At 34.4% G+C, this 26948-nt stretch overlaps 1 protein-coding gene across 3 annotated transcripts in view; it reads right to left on the bottom strand.

Moving 5' to 3' along the window:
• NOVA1 (NOVA alternative splicing regulator 1) overlaps positions 1-26948 on the bottom strand; it is a 157564-nt gene that overhangs the window by 32365 nt on the left and 98251 nt on the right. For all 3 annotated transcript variants that reach the window (XM_030884965.2, XM_045288150.1, XM_045288149.1), the window contains exon 2: positions 9311-9477. In XM_030884965.2, the coding sequence (XP_030740825.2) occupies positions 9311-9391 (81 nt within the window). In that variant the 5' untranslated portion in view covers positions 9392-9477. The remainder of the gene's footprint in view (positions 1-9310; positions 9478-26948) is intronic.

The raw sequence follows: 26948 nt of genomic DNA, 5'->3' as shown, positions 1-26948 counted from the left end.
AGAAGGGAAAGGAGGAAGAAAGGGAGGGAGGGAGGCAGGAACAAGATGGAGGACAGGAGCGAAAGGAAGTAAAAAAAGAGAGGTTCCAATAAAAAATAATACCTCATATAAAAATAAAAATAAATCTTTGAATTGTTAATAATTCATTTTTGCTCCTTAGAATAAATTCCAGGATCATTTATCCAGATATATTTTCATTTTTGAATGTGAAAAATCACCCAGAATACTTTCTTTTTTATGTAAATATTATATTGGTATGTCAATGATCTCATACTACCATAAAGTCACTGCCATCTTGACTTATGCCCTAAGAGAACAGGTTAGAACTACACCTGTGAGTTTGTGAGGCCGCAATTCTTGATGGGAGTAGAAAGCCCTGTCTTCCTCCCAATCATACCACCATATGTCCTATGAGTCTAGTATTGGTTCTATTTTTCCACCATTTGCTGCAAGTTTTATTACACAGAACTCTTGGGAGTAGTTAACATTTATTTTAAAATTTGTTCTGTCCTAATATTAGCAATGAGGTTATTGACTAAATAAAAATGGATATTGTCAATGCAAAAAAAAAAAATCTAGGGCTGTTTTTTCCACTACAGATAAATATACAAATTTATTATTTATGTCACTACATTCACTATTCATATCAAGATAAAATCTATCTGGAGTACCTTAGATTCACTATGACATTGGCTTAACCTAACTGACTCAGGATGAAGCAATAAGTCTTTCCATACTTACCCAAAAGACTGTAAAAAATAACCTTTTATTTAGAATATCTGTAGCGTATGACAGATCCTTGAAATATTGATTAGTTTATTATTAATAAGGTCACAAAACATTATTAATAATATTTAAAATATTTATAAACATTTCAATATACATGATCCATGCTAACTGAAAAGCAAGACAAAATGTTTTCTACCATTTGGTCATCTTGCCGTCAGTGTATTACCAAATCTAAAACTTTTGAATTTGTTAAGAACTTTGAAAAAAATGCTGTTTTATTTATTCAGTGGAGTCTCTATTTCTGCTTCCATATGTTAAATATTGGACATGTACCAGTTATTGATCTAATTAATATACTCATCATCATTGTTTTACCAATTCTGACATTTATTTTACATAGCAATAAAACTGCTTTTGAATTTCTGAGGACAATATTAATATATTTAAAGAAAATTTAAAATAATTCAAGTAACATAATGTGACAAAAAGTTTAATATTTTAAGTAAGCAAGTGACAATTGAATAACTTTGGACCTCAAGGAATAAAATATTGTCTAAAGGTCACAGTAAATTAGCTCTAAGTAAAGTTTCATAGTTTAAATTACAGAAATAATTAAACACCTAAGTGAAGTAAAGGTTTTGAGGTATTATTCCTGTAGATATTTGTAAGCATAAAATATATTTCTTTTATAAATATAATTGATAATAAAAATACTTTTAAAATTTGTATTTCAATTGATTTATGAATATATTTAAATCAAACAATTTCCTTATTAATATATATTATAGTAATAATTTTAATTTTAACGGTTCTATTATTTAAATTCATGAATTGGTCATAATTGTTCTCAACCACACAAAAAAAATCCATCAGAAACATCAGAAACACTTAATGTACAATTTAAATGTATAATATGTTTGTTTCTTATTATTTTATAGACAAAGTTTTATATCCAATTACTGAGCATAATTATAGTTAGTGGTTTCAAATTAAATATATTTTAGTGAAATATCTTCTACATTAAAAGTAACTACATATATGTCTATAGAACAATAACATATTAAGGTATGGTATAAAATTTTACTAAAGCAGAGATAGTTCTAAAAATGAATTTTTTTTACATTTTAAAATAGTGACTATAAAAGATAGCTACTCTTAATAGCGTTTTATCTTTTAAATGGAATATATTTTTTCCTACATGACGAAAATGGCTGTTTAAGTAATCTGCTTTTACACAGAAGCTGCATGAATTATTGCAGAAAAATTGGAAGTACTTCAATAATTTTAAAATAGTAGATTCTTTATAATTTAATTTTAAAAATTTCACCAACCTAGAAATAAGCATTTAGTTCAATGTAGCCATAAAAATGCTGTTGGGAGTATGAACTCAAAAAGGTATAAATTTTAAAGGTCATATTAACAAATGGCCATTTTGGTGGAGCAGACATATCACTAGAAATAAACTTTGTAATACAGTTTGTTTGCACATAGGTCTACAGTCAAGACTCCTAATGTTTATACGTGTAGTGAACACAGTCATGAATAACTCTCAACTGTAATTCTAGATCTTCCACTAGTAAAGTGACATCAATCAAATAATCATTCACTGAAACTTCAAGTTATGTTTCAAGTTATGTTACACAAACCTGTAGATAACACTATAAAGGGTCCCGGGTATAATATTTAAGCTTGCAATGCCATCTCTAGTCTTTCATAACTGATCATTATTGTTCCCCTCCTCCAACATCTAAATCACCAGGTATAACTTATCTTCCATATCAATCCATTGTCCACTTTCCACAAGTCTTTCTTAATCCATAATTTAGATTTCTATAATTGCTTTCCCACACCTTTACCCTCCTCTTTAACTATTCAATCTCATATATTTTATCTTTCTTTACACTGACAATTTTTATTACTTGATAATAAAATGATAATTTTCTATAATGAGTTTCCTTATCTACTATAATTCACTTCAGCTCATTCTTCACTAGACAAAAATGTTAACTGCTATTCAGAGGTTAATTTCTTCATAGGCTAGGACCTCAATAGCTGACATTTTCTCCCTCCACAACATCTACATCATCTTGTTCTTTAGTCATCTATATTCCTCATCTACAACTTCTCTGCTCTTTCCGGCCCTTCTTGGACATGTCATACCTCTTTGGTAGCAGGGGCTATCTTAGCCTCTCTGGACTGTTCTTACCTAACATGCATTTTTCTTCCTTGCAGATATATGATTTCAAAAGGACGTTTCCACATTTTCATCATATCTTTTCTCTTTACTTAACTAGCCTCTCTATTATGAGGGGAGTTCTTCTCTTCAGTAATCCCTTGCCACCATATGATCGGCACTACCTTTAAAAATCTCCAACAATTTTGTTTTTATTTTAAAGTTATTTATTCTTTTTTCTTTAATATTTCATCTTCTCAATGTTTTCTCTTATTCTCTCTCCTTTTTTTTCTCATAGACTATAATACTTTTGTCTTTATTATTTCAAAAAATACTTCCTAGATACTATGTATAGGTCAACAGTGAATATTCACAATACCCCTATGAAATAGATACTATAATTATGCCATCTTTTAAGTAAAGAAAAGGAATAATACAGAAATAAAATATCTTGCTAAAAATAAGTAGATGATAAATTTAAGAGTCAGGAACCCCACGCTACTGTCTCAGATCCAATGCACTTCACCACTATAACAGAAAGTCTCTGACTTACAATTACTAATAGCTGTTTCTGTCTCATTTGTTTGTTTGTTTTTTTGACTTGACAATAGGTAAAATGATCACTTATACGATAATACAAGCCATACTCACTGCCGTCAAGTTGATGTTGACTCACATAGACCCTATAGGGGTGGGACAGGGTAGGAACCTACAGTCCCTGTAGGTTTCCAAGGCTGTCACTACTAACCTCGCAAGAACGCATAAGCACTATGTTACCAGGCAAGATCCAATATCTTTATTTTCACTTTTAGATTCTCATCTATGTTTCAAGGAAATAAATACTTAAAACAAATTCCAGTTGCCTGAACCAAATAAAACAGCTATCTCAAATGGCAAATAATATTTACTAGTTCTAGACTTTCCTATTGTTAGGTTTAAAATCATATAGTAATTATAATTCTTTCATTTCCATATTGGAAGAATAAAGTAAGTCTCAAAGTCTTATCGAGTTTACTGCAAAATACTTTTTGATTCATGCATATATCTCAATTTCTCCACCAAAATAGTAGGTGTTTATTATCTTGTTCTTAAAATACTACTGAGTATCTTAATTTTGCCTTCACACAAGACAGTCAAATACAGCTTCCCTCTTGGTTTATTGAAGACTTAAAAATAAAAACAAAACCCAAATCTATTGAAATTTGTTTTACTAACATCTTTCACTACAATTCAGTCAATTCTGACAAGGTCAGTGGTTTGAAACCATGGGAAAAAGATTAAGCTCTATTCCTGTAAAGATTTACAGTCTTTCAGATGGACAGGGATAGTTCTATCTTGTCCAACAGCAGTGGTTCTCAACCTTCCTAATGCCTCGACCCTTTCATACAGTTCCTCATGTTGTGGTGAACCCCCCCGACCACAAAATTATTTTTTTTGCTACTTCATAACTGTCATTTTGCTACTGTTATAAATCAGGCAACCCCTGGGAAAGGGTCGTTTGACCCACAAAGGGCTCATGACCCACAGGTTAGGTACCACTGTCCTACAGGGTCACTATGAGTCAGAAACAATTTGATGGCAGTGAATGAGCATCTTCAAACTTGGGGGCCATAAAGCTTCATTTTCAGTTCAAATACCAATTGCATTAACGTGGACAAATAATCAAATTTTTCTACCCACCATTCCTACAAACGCAACATGGAATCTGTACTTTCCTCATAAGGTTTTCATGAAGACACAATGTGATAGCACATGTGTTTAACATACTAACCAACACAGAATAAGTGGACATTTTCTCTACACACACTATTCTACTGCTATTACTACAACTACCATTATTGCACTACTACTGTTATTACCCTAGCATTCCTACAATCGCTTTTTTGGCCTGATAAAAATTAATTTCCCCTTGAATTAATAAGTATTATATAGAACCAGTTTTGGAATGGATCCCGAAAAAGTGCATAAAAGATAGCTAATTCCTGCCAACAGAATCTACAAGTACCCTAAGCATATGTCTTGATTTTGTATTTAAGAAAAAAACTTACAGAGGCACTCCCACTCCTTCCCCCCCTTCCTTCACAATCATCCACAGAAACTAAGAGGACTCTTTTGGCAAATATTATGAGACTTGTAGTCTATAGAATATGCCTTAGCTGAGCTTCCAAGGCTAATATGTAGCCCCACCCTGCCCATGCTAACATTTTTTTCTAACTCCAACAGCAGTGTTCTATTTCTGTCCACATAGTTTTCTAAATGCTGAACAGATCCCTCCTTCCGGAAACAAACTCACTGCCATCGATTCAATTCCAATGCAGAACAGAGAGGTACCCTTATTGTTTCATTGATTTCCTTTCTTCTCCTCTATTTCGGCAATTCTTACAGAGCTTCCAAGTCCCGTTCCAGTCTCTGCCTATTTTAGGAGACTATTATCTATCACTCCAGTCTACATTTCTTTTACACAACTTTTTACTACTGCAGTAGCAGTCCTGGTGTACAGTGGTTATGCACTGGGCTGCTAACCATAAGGTCAGCAATTCAAGACCAGCAGCTGCTCCACGAACAAAGATGAGGCTGTGTACTTCAGTAAGGGCTACAGTCTCGAAAACCCACCGAACAATCTACAATGCTCTCTAAAGTCACCATGAGTCAGAAGCCCCTCGATGGCAGTGAGTTTGAGTTGTTGTTTTATTTTAACTACAGTAGTGCATTGCTTATGTTGTTGTTCTAGGCTATTTGTAGTTTTGTATTTAAAATATCAGTTTAAGAATGTAGGGTCCCTTAATGAGGACAACAAATGTGTAGATGTGCTTTACACAATTGATCTATGTATTGTGATGAATTGTATGAGCCCCAATACATTGATTTAAAAAAAAAAAAAAAGAATGTAGGGTCCCTAATAAACTAGCCTTAGAGAACAAGAGCTATCATTTGCATCCAATCTAAGTAATTCCTGAAGAAGTCATTTAATAAATTCACAACTTAATGAATAAAATAAATAAGTTAATAACTACAATGGCTATTTTGTTCATTTTTAATGACAAAAATTTGGGGGCTATATAGAATTATTTTTCTATCTTAATTTGACTTTTACATGATAATATTTTAAATGTCATTAGACACTTCTTTCATAATAAAGATTTTCGTAAAAAGATGCTTACAAATTAATAATGGACTCGTTCACTACATCTAATGTTTAAGTTGAATAGAAGGTTGTCAAGCTACATTATACTATCGTACTATTTTGAAAGAATGGTGATACCATTATAGGTTAATTTTATTTAAGAAACGATACTGGTTTGAGAGCATAGTCATCAATAAGAATATCATTTGGTAGAATATTTTTGTTCATATAATTTATTCAGTTACCAACTTTACCTAAAAATTAAAACAAAACAAAACACACCTCACAGCCATTGAGTCATTTCCGACTCACAAGGACCCAATTGACAGAACAGAATTGCCCCCTTTGGGATCTGAGTCTATAAATCTTCATGGGAGTAGAAAGCTTCATCTTATTCCTGAGGAGTGGCTAATGGTTTCCAACCGCTCACCTTGTGGTTTAGTACCCAGTACATAACCCACTACACTTCCAGGACTCCTATACATCTTTGAGAACCTAGTCATGAATAAGAGTAGGTATCATTTGGGAAAGAAAATTTGGTTTATCCAATTTTATTTAGTTACCAACTTTACCTAGATAATGAAACTTAGAATATAACATCTTCTTTAAAAGTATATTGTTGTAAAATTTAAACTTTTATAACAAGTATTATTTGTTTAGAAAAAAATTTGATTTCCTATTTTAAATCCAAGTTACATGCAAATTATACTTTTAAAACAATAATATAAGCAAAAATTTTAATAATGGTCATAAAAAACAGTAGGCAAACACAATCACTGATCAAATGCTTAATTTAATTCTGAACATGAATCCACTTTTTACATAAGTTATTTTTCTTGGGTCTAGCATTTTTAAAACTTGGATTTTTCTTTCTCTTTGAGTAATCTAGAAGAAAATTGCTAGTGAATAAATTTATCTTCAGAACTGAAGTTGAAAGTAAATATACAATGCTTATCCCATTAGTTAGGGAGAGATTAACATGAAACAACAAGAAAAACTATTATTCCATGTATTAAAAAAATATAAAATTTTGGATAAACATCAAATACTTTCTCATCTATTTTTTAGTAAAATGGTCCATCTCATATATTATTATTTGATACACAGAATAATCAGCATCATTTCTTCAGAAATATAATCACCGCCTTTTACATTAACATACTTGACCTATTATTTAGAGAATGATTCAGCAAAGAGTACTATACTAGTAGAGTAGGATTCCTATCAAATTGTTGAATAGCAAACTTAAGGGGTCAAAATAAAAAACCTCATTTATAACACCTTAGAAATGTGTTTGGCCTCTTTAGATTTTCAAGTAATATTTTTTATTGTCTATCATTATGAAGTAAGTGCATGTGTTAAATATATTTCCCTACTAGATTTATTATACTTACTGATAACTTCCTTTGGAAATACTATATTTCACATACATTGCTGATTACATAAAATGTTAAATTCCCCAAATAATTTTCTATTAATTTCAAAAATTCTACAAGGCTTAAAAATGAATACGAACACACAAAAGAGAATCATTCACTGTAATTTTATATCATGTATTATGACCTTAATAACATTATCTAAGCAAGGCAAATAAAAATAAAACATCTTAAATTCCAGTCTGCATAAATCTAGACTAACACCAGGTACATTGTAGCCTACAACTCCCACATTGCCATAGAGAAAATGAAAACTTTAGCAATGATTTGTATGGCATCAACTGCTAGTTATTTGCTACTGTAACACTGTAACACTGATACAAATTCATATCTGTCATAAGATATTGCAATAATATCATATGATTCAAATGACATTTTATGTTTATGTTTATTTTACTTTTAAAAATCAAGATGTTCAAACACTCTCATAGAAGTTATAAAAGGTAAGGGAGAAATTAATCTGTTAGATTATGGCAGATGTAGCCACGGACATCGTGATGCTGATTGTGTAAGTCAGGTAATTTTAACCTAGAAGTCTCTTTAACTAAACTCCTGAATGTGTACCACATCATTGTATCATATTCAATGCCTCAGTCTATATTATTCTTTGGATGGAATTTCTTAATCTTATCACACCTAGCAAAATTAAATATCGTGTTTTCAAAAGTACAAATAGTGGTGAAGGACAAAAAAAACCCCAATAATGCCTAGTGCTTTAAAATATTAATAGCCTAATATAGAAATTAAGGGACACTTTGTTAAAGGCTAAAAAGGGGTACAAATGAAACATTCTGACACTGGCAGAGTATAAGAGGAATGATTTGATATGGAAAAATAAGCTGTATTCTTATGGTATAGACATGGAAGGATTTTTTAAAATGGCAATGCCTAGAAAACACTATTAGCATAAAGTTTGAAAAATATAGCCTAATTATTAATTTCTATATTTACATTTGCTTAGTCAGCATCCATCCTTATCTATAAATTGGTAGCACTATAATAGATTAAACCTGTTTATTTAAAAATTTTGTTTTCAATTCAGAAACATGAAATTAATAAGACTTTAAGCTACATTTCAAATTTATTACAATAAACAAATATTTTAGAAATCAAATATTCTGGGAATTAATGAAAAAATACATTTCTTTGAAGGCATAATCTATTGATAATGGTCACAAATTAAGAGACTAATTGCAAAAGGACAAAGGTAGAAACAATAATCATGAATATAAAGTATCAAATAATTGATAATTTAAAAGTCTATGGGGAAGAATCCATCTTATTTCACATTAAAAAGTTCATGTTCTTCTACATCATGTCAGACATTACTCAATCTTAAAAATTCACAAATTTTTTAAGTAAAATTTTTGTTACAGAATCTCATACATTAGAAATTAGCCTTTAACGACAAATATGCAAATACTACAGAAGTGACACAAAACATAATAGCTGATTTAAACACAGAACTGCTAGATACACAGATTTACTTATACATATTTGTTGATAAAAATATAGACCATTAAATTAACAAAACAGGAGTTATATTCATAATACTACACTGAAAGCTACAGTATAAAAAACTTTAATTGTTATACTGTATTTATAAAGGAATAAAATATTAAATCAATTAAACCCCTACAAATTAGTTTTTAATAGAGTCACACAGTGTTCTCAAATAAACACTAATAAACGACTAATTCAATCATTTACTAAATTAATTAGGCGATTTTAGTAATATTTAAATAGCTAAATAACAACTCTTTGTATATTAAAATCTTAAGGTTTCCTTAATAAAGCATTCATAATAAGTGGCGAAAATTTCTCTTTGATTTCCAACTAAACACTCACTTGTTTGATGCGATCTGGATTAACAGTAGTCTGGGGTTGTAGAATGCTGACTGGTTCTGTCTTGGCCACATTTTGGGGCATTTCTCGAATTTTTTCTGCAATGAAGCCATGAACTGCATTCAGTGCTTCAACTGTTCCCTGGATCAAGCACACTCGTTCAGTAGTACCTGTGAATAAAAATAGATTTTCAGAAAAGATGCCTTATTTAATTCACATCTATTAATAAGAAATGAAAAGGTAGAATGATATAATTATATCAATCAAACAATGGAAAATTTAGAACTTTCAAATTTTCAACTGAAACAAAATTAATGCACATATGGCTCTTTTAATCTTATTTTTATTCATTCTTCCTTAGTTGTTTTAGTTTCAGGTGGTGTCTTTGGATTTCAACAAATCCCGCGATCTCATGGAATACTGAATTATTTCACTCAATCCTTCATAGAGCCAATACTAACTGGGTATAAGGCTCAGTGAACTACTGCAACTATTACCTGAGATAATATCTAAAACGTTAGCCCAAAAGATTCCCTGAAACCTTTTGCAAAGCCATACACCAGCTTACGTTTAACTTGTAAAAATTCTCTGCCTTGAACATTATGCTTTAAGAACTACTTGTATGGGATATTAGGGATAAAACAGCAACTCACAGATTAGAGAGGAACCTTAAAGTCAGTGGCTGTATGTTCATCAGGGGAAAACCACTCAGAAAAGGGGGTGAGAATGGTTGTACAAGTCAGGGAGTGTCATCAATGTGACTGATTTCACCCGGAGAAACTGCTGAGCTGGTGTATGTTTACTGGGTACAGTGTCAACAAATATGGTGGTAAAGCACAAATGAAGATCTATACAACTCTCAAAGAGCTTATTATTTAGGCTGAAACCAAGAAACTGAGCCATTTAATATCGTATGGTGTGAAAAATTATGGAAGCGTGTATATGATAGGTCAGAGGGTGTACAGAAAAGAGTATGGAACTTTACAGAATAGGTCAACTGCTGGATTTTCTCCATCCTCTGGTCAAGTTACCCATTTTTTGTTCTTTTGTGGCAAACAGCCACTCCCTGATATCCTCCCTTTATATTTCACTTTTCAACTAGAATATAAGCTTTAGATGACAGGATTCTTTCGCTTTTTTTCTGTGCTGCATATGCAAAGGCTGGTGGAGGAGCCCTAGCAGTGAAGTGGTTATGCTTTGGCCTGCTAACCTTAAGGTTAGCAGTTGTTAATAATTGAAAACCATCAACCACTCTGTGGGAAAAAGATGAGTCTTTCTACTACTCCCCAAGACTTACCTTCTGGGAAATCCACAGGGAAGTTTTATCCTGTCCTCTAGGGTCACTAAAGAGTTGGAGTTGACTTGATGTAAGGGAGGTTTCTTTTTTTATGCAAAGCTTAGGAAGAATGCTCCCTGGCACATAGTAGGTGGACAATAAATATTTGTTGGATAAATGAATCAGTCCTTTCTCTATTGTTGATACAGTTTTTAAAAGAAGACAGATTATTAAAATGAAAACTTAAAATTAAAAATAGCTTGTAGAATTTGAAATCATGAATAAGTAATAAGGATATTATTAACAGTATTTGTTTCATATATAACGAATAAAATATACATATGATGTGAGACATGACTAAAATGAAATTGGATGGGTTTAATTCAGAGGTATTGTAACCAATATTGTGTTTCACAAATACAATTTAATATAGTAAGAACAAATTACTTTTTCCGACTATTTTGAATCCCAGCACAGCCGCCTGGTAATAAACTGCAGTTTTTACTCTCAGTGTCCTGACACAATATATAAATTTGCTTCTCAAAAATAAGTATTTCTTTAGTAAATATTTATGCCCCCAAATTAAAAGGATGCCACTTCCCAATTTATAAAATATTTGTTTGAAAATAATGTGAAAACTTTCAAGGGTGTAGAAGAAGTCTTTTTGGTGCCATAGTTTTAAAATTACTAGCTACTCTAGAGTTTTTGTAAAACTTAGAGGTCAGTGTTGTGAAACCTCATTGACAAAATTATAGGCGTTTATAGTGTTTTAAAGATTGCCACACGAGTCATTTTTTTCTAGAAGTTTTAAAATTACCTGGAAAAATTATCATTCTTAACTCTACAAAAGGACTTAGAACATAGGAATAGGAACAGAAACAAAATGAAATTATATGGTTACAATCTAAATGTTCACGTTACAAATAATAAATGTGCAAATGAAACCGAAAGTTTCCTAATGCTTACACAACGTTTTAATAGAGACTTTTTACAGCCTGCATTTCTAGGGTTAGACAGAAACTGAAAAATGTGATGTGCATTTGAGGTCTTAGTTTTCCCCTCATTTCTCTTAATCAACCTTCAAGCCCCTTGTCTATCTGGATGTGTAGCTGTGGTTCTTGAGTAAAAGTATCTAGTTCACAGAGATGCTCCAGGGAGTCTTTACATGGTTGTATTAATTGTTCAATAAAATAGGATAGGGACTGATCAATGCAGATAATGCAAAGTGTTTTCCTCTAAGTCAGCGGGCAACACAAAACATGGATCAAATTTCATTCCTGCTTTTGAAGACAAGTACAGAGAGCTCTTTTGAGGATGTCAGACCAAGCAAGGCAATCAGTCAAACATAAATAGGATATATATTTTTTATCATACAAGGAACTGAGTAAATAAAGAGATTCTAGTTTAATGCAATACATATCATGTCAGACACACAGTAATCCCAATACTCTTGATATTGTGTAGACTAGTAGATGGAAATCACTGAGCCATAAAGAAATGATTGTTTAAAACTAAATTTCACATAGCATGTATGAGACAATTTCAACACAGTTCACAGGTTTGCAGCTGCAGTACATATTCTTTGAGGATTAAATCACACCACTTGCATTAGACACACTACCAGAAAGAACGAAAACAGGAGATTGTACACCCACCACTGGGAATTCTTGTAATCCACAGAAGAGATGCTGTCTTATTCTTCTACGGGACTCTAATGGTCTTTTCACTTAGATAACACAGAACCATCAATTTTAGAAGGAAGTCACAAGAAGGAAAGACTGTCAGGTATATGAGCAAACTGTGTAACAAAAATGAGTCTATAAATCACGAAAGTTACTCTTTCTTGTCATTTTAAAGGCTTTTAGGCTCCATTAGTGTCTAAACTAAACTGCCAGTTATTTATCATTTCATTTGTTTAAGAGTAGCATTTACTTCTCTTTGCAGCAGAATTGCAACAAAAGTTCAAAACTGGTTACGTAAACAAACATGCTCACATTTTGTATAATGTGAATATCCAGGTCCATACAATAACCTAAATTTAAATTGCTATTACAAAGGAGGAATTCTAAAAACTCTTACAAAAGGGTTAGTGTCAGATGCAGGTAATACATTTTGAAGTGTCATAAAGTTTTCATTTCATGTGCAATATCAAATGTTAAAATGTTTTTAATATTAAGTGAATTTCATAGTAATATTTTGAGAACAAATTATGAAAACATATTCTCTCTATGATGTTACCTACATAATCATGAATAAGTTCAATTATTCCGATTCCATCTGTTTTGGGAGAAGTACAGCCAGAATGCTCCTTGGAAATAAGTAGGTTGGCAAGAAGAGGGACAATGACAAGGATGGCACGGGACCAGGTAGTGCTCTGTTCTGTTGTACACAGGGTTACTACGGCACCTAGCAACAAGAATAACAACTCTAGCTAAGATTACATGCCATCACTAGATTCCACCCTCTCTTACCTATCAAGTCCATTGCTGCTAGCGTTATTTGAACTTTCTTAAATTATAATTTTTCCTTGACTATGCCTTCATTTTTTTAACCCAATACTATGAAGGAATTGAGTTAGGCACTAATGTGCAATGAATAAAACCATTAGATAACACATTAATGTAACCTTTGAAATGGGGACATCAAGTTGTCATCATTGATCACTATCAGCATCACTAAGGGTTAGAATATGCTATGATTCGAGATGTGATGTAATATGAAACACAATACACCAGTTCTGAACAAACGGAGTTAAGGACTAAGGTGCACCTGACAGAAGCCGTGGCGTTTTCAATCATCTCATATGCATGTGATGGCTGAACAATGAATAAGAAAGAGCAGATAAGAAATAATACATTTAGAAAGTATGATGGAGTGCCAGAAGAATGAACAATTCTGTCGTGGAGGAATTACAGCCAGAATGTCCCTTAGAAGCGTGCTTAGTAAGAATGCCTCATGTACTCTGAACCTGTTATCAGGAGGGACTAATTCCTGGCAAAGGACTTGATGCTGCTAACTCGAAAAAGAAGACCCTCGATGAGACGGATTGACACAGGAAGTGCGACAAAAGGCGCAAACACAGTGACAGTTGTGAAGATGCCCACGTTTCGATCTCTTATGCGCAGGGTCTCTCTCAGTTGAAGCCAACTCAACAACTTAACAACATAAAATAGAGTATTAACTATGCTAGCTCAACTTAGAAGAGGCCTGATAGCAGAGTGGGTTACTCAGTGTGCTGCTAACTTCACGTCTAGCAGGGACAAACCCCCAGTCACTGTGGGGGACAAAGATGTGGCTTTCTAGGCTCATAAAAGCTTGTCTTGGAAACGCACAGAGGCAGTGCTACCTTGTCTGACAGGCTTGTCATGAGTCAGAATGGACTCCATAACACTGAGTCTGGTTTGAGTTTATCTCAACCTATCAAAATCTTTTTACCTCCAAAAATAGCTGATAAAAAAATGTCAAATAGTTGCAGTAGGGAAAAAGACATAAAAATTCAGAACAGAACAGTAAATAAGGTAAATTATTTATAGCACTGAGAAATTTTACCATAAAAGCTGTGAAAGCTAGAACCTTTGCAAAAGTGGAAACCTGTAAGAAGATGGATAATATCACACCAGGTGAAGGTAAAACACTTGCAATGCAGAAAAAAACAATAACAAACAAACAACACCAACAAGGAAATCCATTGAGTTCTTTTAAAATGTATCACTCATACTAATCTACATTATTAGAAACATTCCTATTAGTGTCAAAGGGCATGCCACTCAGCTACAAGTCTCAAAACAAAAACAGTCAGCTTAAGGTCCATGGATCTGCAAACCCAGCTCCCAGAATTAAGTGCTCAGAGGCATCCTATTCCAGTAATCCTCAGCGCAAAGGCATTCCAGTTCACGTCTATGGGTCAGCAAGTTCAATTTGCCAATTAAGTGCACAGAGGCATCCCACTCCGCACGCCAGCCTCCTGCACAAAGCACTCAGGTTCACTTCCACAATGGGCTAGGAAGTCCATCATCTGTCCCATGCTTTGTTCCTGGTCATGAGGTTCATTGTGCAGGGATCTCGGGTCTGGAAGACATGTTTTACTTGGGTCCGGAAGGATCTTGCTGATAAGGAGCTCCTTACTTCTGCTTCTCAGAGGGCTCATTTAATATACATATCAGCATCTCAGGGAATGTCATCAGTATCTTCCTACACCTTCTTACCAGACCCATGCAGGAAAAGGTTTAGTGGGAATGGGAAATTTTGGCTAGAAGAGTCACACTAAATATTAAATAATCCCTACTCCTGCAATAATATTATCATAAACTACAGGTAAAGAATTGGAAAATCATAAGCAATTGGATCAAAGATTCATGACTAACAAATGAAGGAGATATAGTATTTTCTCAAACACACCACTTTTTTACATTACCACAAACTTCGTGAAAATGTAATGTTAGGTAAGCTACCGAATTAAATAATTTTAAAAGGCACCTATATAGGTTGTTGAAATCTAAAAATTTCATACAAGTGTGACATTTTGTAAAGTACAATGAGTTATATATCTCTTTATAGATTTATTCCAAACCTGCCTTAAAAGAAAATAAGTTATTGATCCTTCTTGCAGATAACAGACCACCACAGGAGTTTATCAAGATTTTTAGAATGTTTTCAGTTCAACAAAAGCATTTACTATTTTTAAAAAGCATCTAATTCACATTAGAGTTCAATTTTTAATTGCAGTTTTTAAACCATTATACCATGATGCATATTTGATCATTCTTACTCCTACCCTATAATTACTAAGGGGAAAATGCATTACTTCAAGAAGAGAATCAAAAGAAAATTAACTATAGGAACTGACATCTTATGATGCAACATAATAATGGCTTTTATTTTGCAGGTAATTAAACCTCTTGGTGATGCAATCATATCTTGTTAGTCTCAAGCCATCATAGAGAAAAATACTGTCTAGGGTCTCACTTACTGATTTTCTGGCCCTTGCATGGAAACAACATGGTTTTAAAATCACCATTCCTATGAAGTAGCTCAGGGGATTCTAACTTCTGAAGAACCCGGAAGATTGGAGGCATAACATTTTAAAAACTCTAAGTAATGTCTATAATTGTTCTAATATATACTGTACCTAATTTCCAGTTTCCATATTCTAAAGCAAGAAGTTCTGGTGGCATAGTGGGTGATATTCTGGGCTGCTCACCACGGGGTCCTAGATTCAAACCCAACTACTCAAGGAGAGAAAGGTGAACTTTTTTGCTCCCATAAAGACTTCCAGCTGCAGAAGCCCACAGGGGAAATTCTACTTGTTTTATCAGATCACTATGAGTTGAACACACTAGATTTAGATGTGTTGTTTTGTGGTTGTTGTTTATATCCTAAGGCATCCAAACATTATGACTAACAGTTAAAATGAAGACTACTGCTCATTCATCCACAGCAGAAGATCATGACCATAATCTAGTTTGGCCAATATCTTTCAACATCCATCATGAATAACAGGAAGAGAAAACAGTCACAACCAAACTCTACCCATCATTTAATTAAATTTTATATACTATAGAACTATATACCTGCTGACTCCCCTTCTCCACTTCCAATTATTGTCATCACTTTGACATTGATTTGTACTCTTAAAAGTTTTGCTACAAGAAATACGACACTTGGAATTCTTCTGGCAATTCCTATGTACAAACAAGAATTTACTCTCAGAATTTTATAGGCCAGTCTGGAATTGGGGAAATAGTGCAATCAAATTGAGCTCAGAAACCTGACCCTTGGTGTCCTGGCTAGATAATCAAAGTCATGCAAAATGAAGGAGCGAAGCAGCGTGTGGAGCATACAGCCCTCTGATAACAGTGCTATTCTGGATACAGTAGAGCTTTCTCTTTGAATCACATAGAGAGGAAGACAAGATTGAGCACTGAAACAGTTTCCTATTTTCTTAAAAAACAAAAGACTTGAAGATACGATGCTACAACAAAGTGTGGCCAAGAAGTCCGATGGTGCCCAGCTAGTAAGAAGAATAGCACTGGGGGCTCTTAAAGGCTTTTCTTCAAACAAGAAGCCATTTTAGTGAGGCATCACTGGGCTCACATGGAAGAAGTACAACGGCCTATGCGATCCAAGGACTGTGAATGATAAAACCCCAAACCAATGGAGAGAATTAAATCAGAGCTTAAATTGTAAACATCTGATTTTTGGAAGACTACGGATGACAGTGGGAGCGCAAAATCCATTCTCTGGGTCCACACAGGAATTAACTCTCCGGTGAATCCCCTCTGTCTACAGACCAAGGATGTGAATAGCCTTGCTATCATGCAGAATACAGTGGGTGTGTCGGTTTGTGTTCCTATAGTTTGCTGTCTACGTTTTTCTGAATATGAAATTCAGGACAGCTAGAGCTATAGAGACAATCACTGTACTAATGGTGTCTTGGGGGTATGGTAGGGAAGGCTGGGGAAAGCGGGGAGCTCATGACAATGGATATAAAAAAGAAATAAATGTTTTAAATTTATTGTGGAGATGATTGTACATCTCTTATTAATATGCTTGTACTATTGAATGGTATGCTATGTGAAATATGTGCCAATAAAATTGTCTAAGACAATAAAAGGTTTATTAAGGGAATCATTCCATTTTCATCATGAGTCTATAAAGACAAGGTCCACAACTGTATGGATTTCAAGAGCCAGTTACTGCAGTGAGTGAATGTCATACTGTTAAATCCAATGAATATAAAGGAAGCATAAATGATTGTGACCTCTTGATTTTAAGAGGATTTAATAGAAGATATATTTGTAAAGGCTGAAAACAATTACAGAAATTTCCGTAATACATGAGAGGGTTCACAAAAGGTTCACGAAAAAATGAGATTAAAGATCATGGAATCTTTCCATGAACCTAGTATTGATTTTGGATATAATTTTATGTGTGTTGACATAATATAAAACGACAGGATTTTATAAAGAAAGAAAATACTAACCTACCACTAATACTATCTTGTAATCTATACTCTCCATGTCATATAGTTATATTTTGGTCATGATGTTGTGAATAATTACAAAATATTTTACTATTTATATAAAACGTGAGCATGCAACAGTACATTTAGGAAAAAATGAGAATTTGAAATTAAAATTGAGAAATTCAAATTAAAGAAAAGATTATCAGAATATATTATATTTATAGAGAATGAAAATGAGATGTGAAAACGGGTAATTCATCTCTCAGATGTATGCTCAACTGCTATCAAAGCAGGTATTTATTATTCAGAAATTTCTGTGAAACCATAAAATAAATTTAATTGTCAAACTCATTATCTTAGTTTTATCTTAGCTTTAAAAATGTATGCCTTAGAAAATGGAAAATGTGTTGATCATAATAAATTTCTGTAATTCAATTCTTCATTTCACATAAACGGATCTCCTATATTGGCTTTTTTATTACAAATGATTAAATAATTATGGAAACACGCTGAGAAATGGAAGCATTTCAAGCTAGACAGCAGCTTCGCCATAGATGAATTCCTGCCATACAACAGAACAGAAACTCTGCTCTGGCTCCAACCTCCTGCCCTCTGGCTCGCTCTTCAGCATTTCTGACTTCTAAGCTACTTGAAGGGAGATCTTTGGGCTTCTGCTTACGAAGAGTTTCATCCATTTTGACGGGTTTACTGTCCTCCTCTGGCCTCCTTTAATTTAAAAGGGATCTCTGAGTCTATGGTTTCCTGTCCAGTTTCCACGCGGTTTCTGGCTTCATGTGTTTACTCATTAATCTACTCCCTGAGAAGAAGTCATCGTGTATTCTTCAGTTAGTTCATTTGAGCGCACTGCTCCCCTGACCTGTGGCTATCACAATACCTCCATATCTCACTCCTTCGCTACTCTTCCCCCATCAGGGGCCAAACATATATTTCCATGCATTACTAGAAGTCTGAGTCTCATTACCAGATTCCTAGCTTCATAGTTTTCTCCTTTATTGGACACTATTCTCTATCCTTCCTTGTCCTTTTTATCCCCATCATAGTGGCCCCTTTTACCTCGATTCCAGTATGATGTCCATAGATACAACTTCTTTTTGAATGTCATATTTAGCTTCATCCCTTCTACTTGCGATCCATAGACCTCTCAAACGGGCATCTCATTTTTCTCTTTCCTAAATTCCATAATACTTGGCAGGGATTTCCTTGCTCCATTTTGCATTATCCTTGTTATCTTTGCCATCATGGATTCCTCTGTCTGAGTTTTTATATACTGAGTGAGAATGTCATTTTAGAGATAAACAGATGCTAGAATTTTCAGCCACCAGGATTCAATGACAGGGATGCTGGTAAAAAAAAAAATAGCAACGAGGAATAACAGCAACTGGCACGAAGCCTGGATGGCGCATGCAGCTGCTCATCACAAGGTTGAGGTCCATACGCCCTCGGCAGGACCGTGGAAGAAAGGCCTGGTGATGTGCTTCCGTCAGGCTTACAGCCAGGCCAGTCCTATGGAGCAGTTCTCTGTACCACCTGAGCTTCTCCTGAGTCAACGATAACAACACATGACTGCCACTTCTTATCGTTTCTCTACATTAGAGCAGCTTCAGATAACCCCTTCCTTTTTAGGAAGACCCTGTTTCCTGTTGGCTTCTTTGTTTTTAAACCTCCTCCTAAGCTATCTCATATAGTGTCATGGTTGTAAGCTCCATAAAAAATATTCTAAGTTAATTCCCTCATCTCTCTCGATGGACCCTTCCCTAGTGCAGTCCACTACCGTCTCCCCACAATAGACTCCTCAGTATTTTTCAGGTTCACTTCTTGCTTCTGTACAATCCACTCTTAACTCAAAGTAATTTTTGAACATATGAATCACATCATGTCACTTATCTTTTAAAAACATCCCAATAGCTTCTCATCTCACATTAGAATTAAATCCAAACCTCTTTCAAGGGCTTACAACACACTTTATGATCTGGCCAAACTTAGTCCTCAGTCGGCATCTCACATTGCACTCTTTTACTTTCTGCCCTCCAGGGACTTGGGTCTTTTTCAGTTCTTGGAACATGCTAAACTTCTTCCCACTGAAAAGGCCTTTTATTTTTTTATTTTTTAATCCCACTGAACTCTGCGTAACTGGGAATACACTTCCTCTTGCTCTTCCCATGTCAGTCCTTTTATAATCACTATGATCTTGGCTCAAAGGAACCATGGCAGAGGTCTTCCTTAATGGTCACAAAACAACTAACTCCCAATCACTATTAGTTTATGCTTCTTTATTATCACCATGATTCTTAATCACCTTATGAAATTATTGTTTTAATTTGTTTACATCATTGAAAACAAATGTCTCAAGAGGGCAAAAACCCTGAATGCTCAGTTGTATGCCCAGTCTAGTACTTAGCAAGCCATTAAAAAATAAGCATCATTTAACAAATTAAATGACCTTAGATGAGTCATATTGTAATAAGACTATAATTCTGATTGATTACATTATAATCTAATTAAGACATTAAAAAAAGAAAAATACATACAGAAAGAAGTATTGGGCAGATAAACTATCAATGGCACTGGGTAGAAAAGGAAGCTTATTAGGTTCCTTATATTTACTAATCTTATTATTGCATTATGCGCTCTACAGAAATGATACTAAAGAAAATATCTATCACAGATTTTATTACAGAAGGTTCTGCTTCCTACTCATCCTTTTAGAAAGACTAAGGAATAAGAACCAGTTCATGCTTTCTCATCAAATTATCTTGTGGACATTCCCTCTAAACTAGAACCAAATCCACAGAAATATATTTAAAAAGAGATTCCTATGGAAAGGGGTTTGCATAAACCATTACAATACAGGGGTTAGGTGAAAAATACAGCATAAATTTCTCCTTAGTCATTGCAATATAATAATAAATTATCAAATCCTAAACCCCAAATAAGGATTCCATTTAATACTGTTACAAACTAAAGAATGACATTTAGCTTTGGCTCATATTAGAAATACATCTTAATAGTCGTATTAGGAAACAAAAGTCTGTACCAGTTAAATTATTTGGCTAAATACTGTTATCTCACATTCAATCTAAGAGAAAATTTGAAGATCTTGATCATTACCTGTTGTATGAAAAAATGATCTGAAATATATGAAGCAGAAATTCACATCTATTTAATAGAAGATAAATAGGACAAAGATTAAGAACACAGTACATTATTTATTGAATCAATGAATCTCTAAGAGACTCAGAGGAACTATTGCTTTCTACAAAATCTATAGCTGACTGACACACAATATCTGACAATAAAATGTGACATAATTATTTAATAGTTAAGGATTTATAGAGTATAACTGACCCTAGAGTAACTACTAAGACAAGATTATAGATATTTGCACATGTTATTAAAACAGGTATAGTACATTAGCAAACTGAAATATCCCAGAAATATAAATGACCACAGCACACATACGCTATAAAGAATGGATGTGTTGCGTAATTTAGAAAGATTCTTATTACTGAATAAAACCTATAAAATTCCATGAAAGGTTAATCGTGGGGTATTACAAGATATTTTCTTAAAATTAGTTTTAAAGGAATGATCATTTTAGAAATTTTATTCATTTCCTTCTTAGGGACTAACAATTGAAAACTATATAAAAGACAACTTGAGTTTATTATATAGAGAGAATGTTATTGTTTCTACTGTGATTACTCTTAATTATACAGAAAAGAAAGCCTTTACTGATTAAAAAAAAAGTTAGAAGCTACCAGAACCCATTGCTGTTGATCCATTCCACTGATAATGACGCTCGACCTTACAGAGTGGCCCTTCTTCACGGGGGCCCCTGGCTGTAATTCCGCAGAAATGGATGGAGTCAGCAGGTGTTTCCTCCATGGTGCCGCTGGGTGGACTCAAATCACCTGTTTAGCAGCACACTATCTGCACCACAGGTATCTATGGATGTGCATGTATGTATGTATGTGCATGTATGTATGTATGCACACATGTATGTGCACTATTACAATATTAGCTAATGTATCATTTTTCGCCCCACATAGTTATCTACGTCTTTAAAAAACTCTTTCCCTAGTAATTCCACTTGTTTTCATGTGTGCCTTTCATCATGTTAAACTTTTTTCCTGATGTTCCTTGTACTCATGCTTTCATTTCACTATCTTTTAGTTCCCTTCCCAGTTATCAGTTTCCCAGAAGTATTACCTGATTTCCATTCCATTTAATACAAGCTGCGCCATGGGCTGAAGGTAAGGCTTTCTATTTCGATAAAGAGTTACAGACAAGACACCCACAGTGGCTGTTCTACTCTGTCCTTACGGTTCGCTAAGAATTGGAATTGACTTGATGGCAGTGAGTTTGGCTTTGGGTTTTGAAGGATAAATATTTCACTATGAATTAATATGACTCTCTGTGCTTCCAGCTAGTAGAAATGATGATAGAATATTATAGTTGCCTGTTTGGTTCCCGTCCAGCCCATGAGAACAGAGCCCTTTGCTCACAGGCTAGATTTTTATATTGTTCATCATTAATAGGCACGGGATGCTAGCACTTATATATGGATGAGCATATATATGCATATGAAATATAATTAAGTAGGTTGTACTGAATAACTGATTGAATTGATAAATGAATAGATGGCAGTGGTTAGGAAAAAGTTTTGGGAGGGGACAGGTTACAGTTTACTTAAGTTCTACAGTATTAGAACCAAATAGATACGGGGTAGGAGTACCTAGGTACTTCAGGAAGAATTCGATATGTAGAGGTCACGGAAGTTTGACAGATAAAATTCGGTCAGAACCATGATGGCTCAATATGGCTGGGGGAAATTCCCAAGGATAACACCGAGGGAATTGAAGAAGCAAAGGCAGCACAGCCTAGATAACATAAGGTCTCTCTAAGGAGAAGATCTTAATTGTACGTTGAAGATGCAAGCATACTTGAAAGTGTTAAGTTATAATTTCAAGACGCTTTAGTAATTGAGGGAAGTATTGCCCCCCACCTAAAAAAAGGAGAAAAATAATAACTGTTACATAAATATTCTATTTTGAAATAAGTTATGGTATAAGATGTACTTTTTATAAAAAGTATTATAAACCCCAAATGCTAGTCTAGCACTTCTCTTAAGTGTTTTTATACAACACTTGTCCTACAATATGCTCCACAAAAAATGGGACTTTCTGGTAAAATACTTATGAATAAGAAAAGCTGTATATAACATCCTTCCCTGTAGTGACTCAGTACATATCAACATATTAAAAGAAATGAAGCGCTACAATAAAGATATCCACTTAACTTTAAATTCACAGATGTATTTATCTATGGCATCTCATTACATATGCCAGCTATTAACATCTTGTCAATTGTAGTACTTTGTAGAAATTCTCTAAAATAAAAAAATACCACAAATTAAATTCACATAAAGTATCTACCCATACTTTTAGAAAGGAAGCAATTCTAGGTTATTCGTAGAATGAAATTAAAGGAAAAAAATATGGTACACTATCACTAGAAGGTTGAAAAGTATCTCATTATTGTCTTGAGTTGATTATATATCTATTTTACTAGTATATCTAGGTCCGTAAAAGATAAGAGATAAGGAGCCCAATGATGAGATGTATGCAGATACTGACAGGAGAGGCACTTGGATTCCAATCAAACTATATGCAAAAAGATTTGTATCTCTAAATAAATGTATATGTACAATAAGAGGCATTGATAACTGAAATGTAAGTATAAATAAATAGAGAAATCAACAGGTCTACTTTGTTTTAGAATTACATTTTAACTATAGGGACAGAATAGCCTGATCTACATTTTTATAAATAAAGCGAGGAAGTTAATTATTTTATTCAGGAAAAGACACAAGCATTATAGGTAAGTCATAGTGATAACTAATCTTGGTTTAAGCTAAGCCAGACAATGATAGAGTAGCAAGAAGGCCTACATCAGTTATTCTACAAAACACTGCCCAGTAAAATCTTATCAATCCCAATGATGTGTTGTTAGGGGTAGGGTCAGATAAGCTCCTCAAGTTGGAAGGGCTCAAAACACTATGGAGATCTCCCTCCGATTGGCAGAGTCATCCTTAGTGTCATGGATCGAGTAAAGTTTTGGATACCATAACTTGCCGAGGTGGCACAACTCCAAGTGAGAATACCTGCGCACATCCGTTAATAATCAAAATGTGAAATGTACTAAGTATGAATCTAGGAAGATTGGAAGTCTTCAAAAATGAAATGGAATATATCTAATCTGAAAAGGACTGGTATTGGCCATTTCAAATCTGTCAATCAAGAGACATATTATGCTAGATATGATAAATTAAAGAGAAATGGTCACATTGATCATGAAATAGAATACTTCAAGATTTAACCTGAAGTACAATGCTGTCAGTGATAGGATAAAATGCATACACCTACAAGGAAGATTGATTAATAGGACTAGTATTCAAATTTATACCACAGCTATTAACACGAAAGATAAAAATATTTAAGATGTTTACCAACTTCTGCAGTACAAAATTGCTCAAGCATGCAAACACACACATTCATAATTACTACTGATAGGAATGCAAACATGGGAAACAAAAAAGGAAGGGTTGATAGTGGAAAGCAGGAACTTGGTAACAGTCGTGGCACTGAGATCACATGACAGAATTCTACACGTTAAAAATCCTTTTCTCAACATCATGAACACTGGCTATATAAGTGGTCCTTGCCACACAAGAACCAAACAGACTATATCTGTGGAGAGAAATGATGGAGACGCTCAATATCATAATTCAGAATAAGCTCAGAGGTTCACTGTGGAATAAACCATGAACTGCTCATATGTAAGTTCAAGTTGAAGACAAAGACAATTAAAACCATTCTATGGGAGCCAGTGTATAACCTTCAGGGCATCTCACTTGAACTTAGAGGTTATCTCAGAACAGACTTGACACATTGAGTACTAGTAACCAAAGGCCAGATGACTAGTGATGCAACAAAAGGGCATCAAACATGAAGAAAGCAAAAGGTCATTAGAAAGGTCATTAGAAACGGGGGTGTGGGGGAGTGGAGAAAAGACCAAACTGGATGTCAGAAGAGACTCTGAAATTTTCTCTTGAACACTGAGTAGCAACATCAAACAAAAGAGCAGACTTCAAAAGGTAGAGAAAGAAGAAAAAGGTTTAAACTGAAACATAGAGAAACCTGGAGTTAGAAAATAAAAAAGGAAGAACATTCTTAGCCTTCTTAAGCTGATGAAAATTATGCAAGCTGCAAGTTGTAATATTGAAGGATTCTCTTGGCAAATATGGAACAATGTGGAATCCATCAAATAAGATGGAAGAGGAAGTGATTTTCCTGACTTCACTAGCTCTCAGGCCCGGCTTTCCTCCAGAGCATCTAATAAATCGCCCCAACACTGGGAAAAAAAAAGATGGAAGAAATATGTAGCAACTCTATCAAAAGCAACAGGTCAATATTCAGTCATTTCAGGAAGTTGTATATGTTCAAAAGCCAGAGGTCCCGAAGGAAGCCATCTAAGAAGTACTGAAGACATTCGTGAAAATACTAATAGAACTATTTTAGAAAGTGGATGCAACACTGGAAAATTTGGAAGACAGCTGGTTGGAAGAGATTGAGGTCTGTGTCCATTCCAAAGAAAAGTAATCCAAAAGAGTGCAGAAATGATCACTCTCATTAATAACAAACGATATTTTTCATGAAGGTGATTTCCATCTGCTTGTTGTAGCACATCAACAGTGAGCTGGATTCAGGAAAAAGCCTGGGAAGAGGGATGTCACCATTGATGTCGGATGTGTCTTCGCTGAGAGCAGAGAGCACGAGACAGGCCTTTATCTGTGTTTGAATGACAATGCAAAACTGTTAGAATGTGATCATTACAAATTATGGATAATACTGAGAAGAGTTAGAGCTCCAGAATACTTCCTGGTACTCAGGTGAAACCTGTGCACAGAGAGTTGTTCAAACAGAAAACAAGTGATGGTTTTAAAATCAGCTAAGGTGTGCAAAAGAGTTATAGGCTTTCACCATAACTAATCAATCTAGATCCTGAGCAAAGAATCTGAAAAAACTGGACTATACGAAGAACACTGTATGAAGATTGGACGAAGACTCGTTAACAACGTGCAGTAATATGCAGGTGACCTATCTTTGCTTGCTGCAGGTGAAGAAGACCTGAAACATTTACTAATGAAGATTCAAGACTGAAGCCATCAATATGCATTACAGTTCTATAGAAAATCTAGGAAGTAAAAATCTCCACAACTGGACCTAAAGCAACATCATGTTAAGTGGAGAAAATATTGAAGTGGCCGAAGCCTTCGATGTCCTTGCAGCCACCACTAACACTACTGGATGCAGGAGTCAAGCATTCAAGACACTGCATGGAGCAAATCTGCTGCACAGAGCTCTTTAAAATGCTTTTTAAAAAGCAACTATGTCACTTTGAGGACTCACGGGTGCTTGAAGAAAGGCATGTGTGTTTCTTTTTCCCTCCTGTAGCCTCCTGTGTCTATCAGAGATGGTCAAAACAGAAGGGAGACTGAAGAACGGATGCCTTTGAATTATACAGCGTTGGCGAAGACTGCCGAATATACTATAAACCGCCAGAAGTAAGACTACATCTGTCTTTGAAGAAGTAGAGTCAGAATGCTCCCGAGACACTGGAGATCATAGGACTTTCTCATGTACTTTAGACCAGACCCTAGAGAAAGATATCATATTTGGCAAAGTGGAAGGTCAGTATAAATGAGCAAGGCCCTGAATGAGATAGATCAACACCTTTAACCCACTGCTATCAAGTTGATTCTAACTCACAGGGACCCTATATCGTTTCCTAGGCTACAAATCTTTACAGGAGCAGATAGCCTCAATTTTCTCCAGAGGAACTGCCGGTGGGTTTGAACAGTCAACCTTGCAGTTAGCAGTCCAATGCTTAACCAATAGCGCTACAAGGGGTGCAAAACCAGGTTCAAATATAGTAAAAATGATGGTGCCAGCCCAGGACTAAGCAGTGTTTTGTGCTGCAGTCATGGTTTAACTAACTCAATGGCATCTACTAACAACAAAAGCAATAATTGTGGCATTATCCTTTTTTGTTTTGAGAGTTCTTCGTTCAGAAAACTTCCAGTAAAACCAAAATTATTTGGGGTACAGCGGTCACACAAATTAGTTATTATTTTGATCAGTAGAAAATACTGTATATACTCGTGTATTAGCCGAGTTTTTCACCACATTTTAAATGCAGTTTTTGTGGTAAAATTAGGTGCCTCGGCTGATAATCAGTTTGGCTTATATTGAGTATGTATGGTACTTACTATACTCTCCTAAAGAGCCCTGGAGGTACTGGCATGTACTTTAAAACAA

The sequence above is a fragment of the Echinops telfairi genome, unplaced genomic scaffold (genome assembly GCF_000313985.2).
Source record: "Echinops telfairi isolate 266 unplaced genomic scaffold, ASM31398v2 ScPeMD7_18;HRSCAF=68, whole genome shotgun sequence".
NCBI lineage: Eukaryota > Metazoa > Chordata > Mammalia > Afrosoricida > Tenrecidae > Echinops > Echinops telfairi.
Note: the sequence above shows the minus strand (reverse complement) of the source record. Positions and strands in the feature narration are given on the sequence as shown.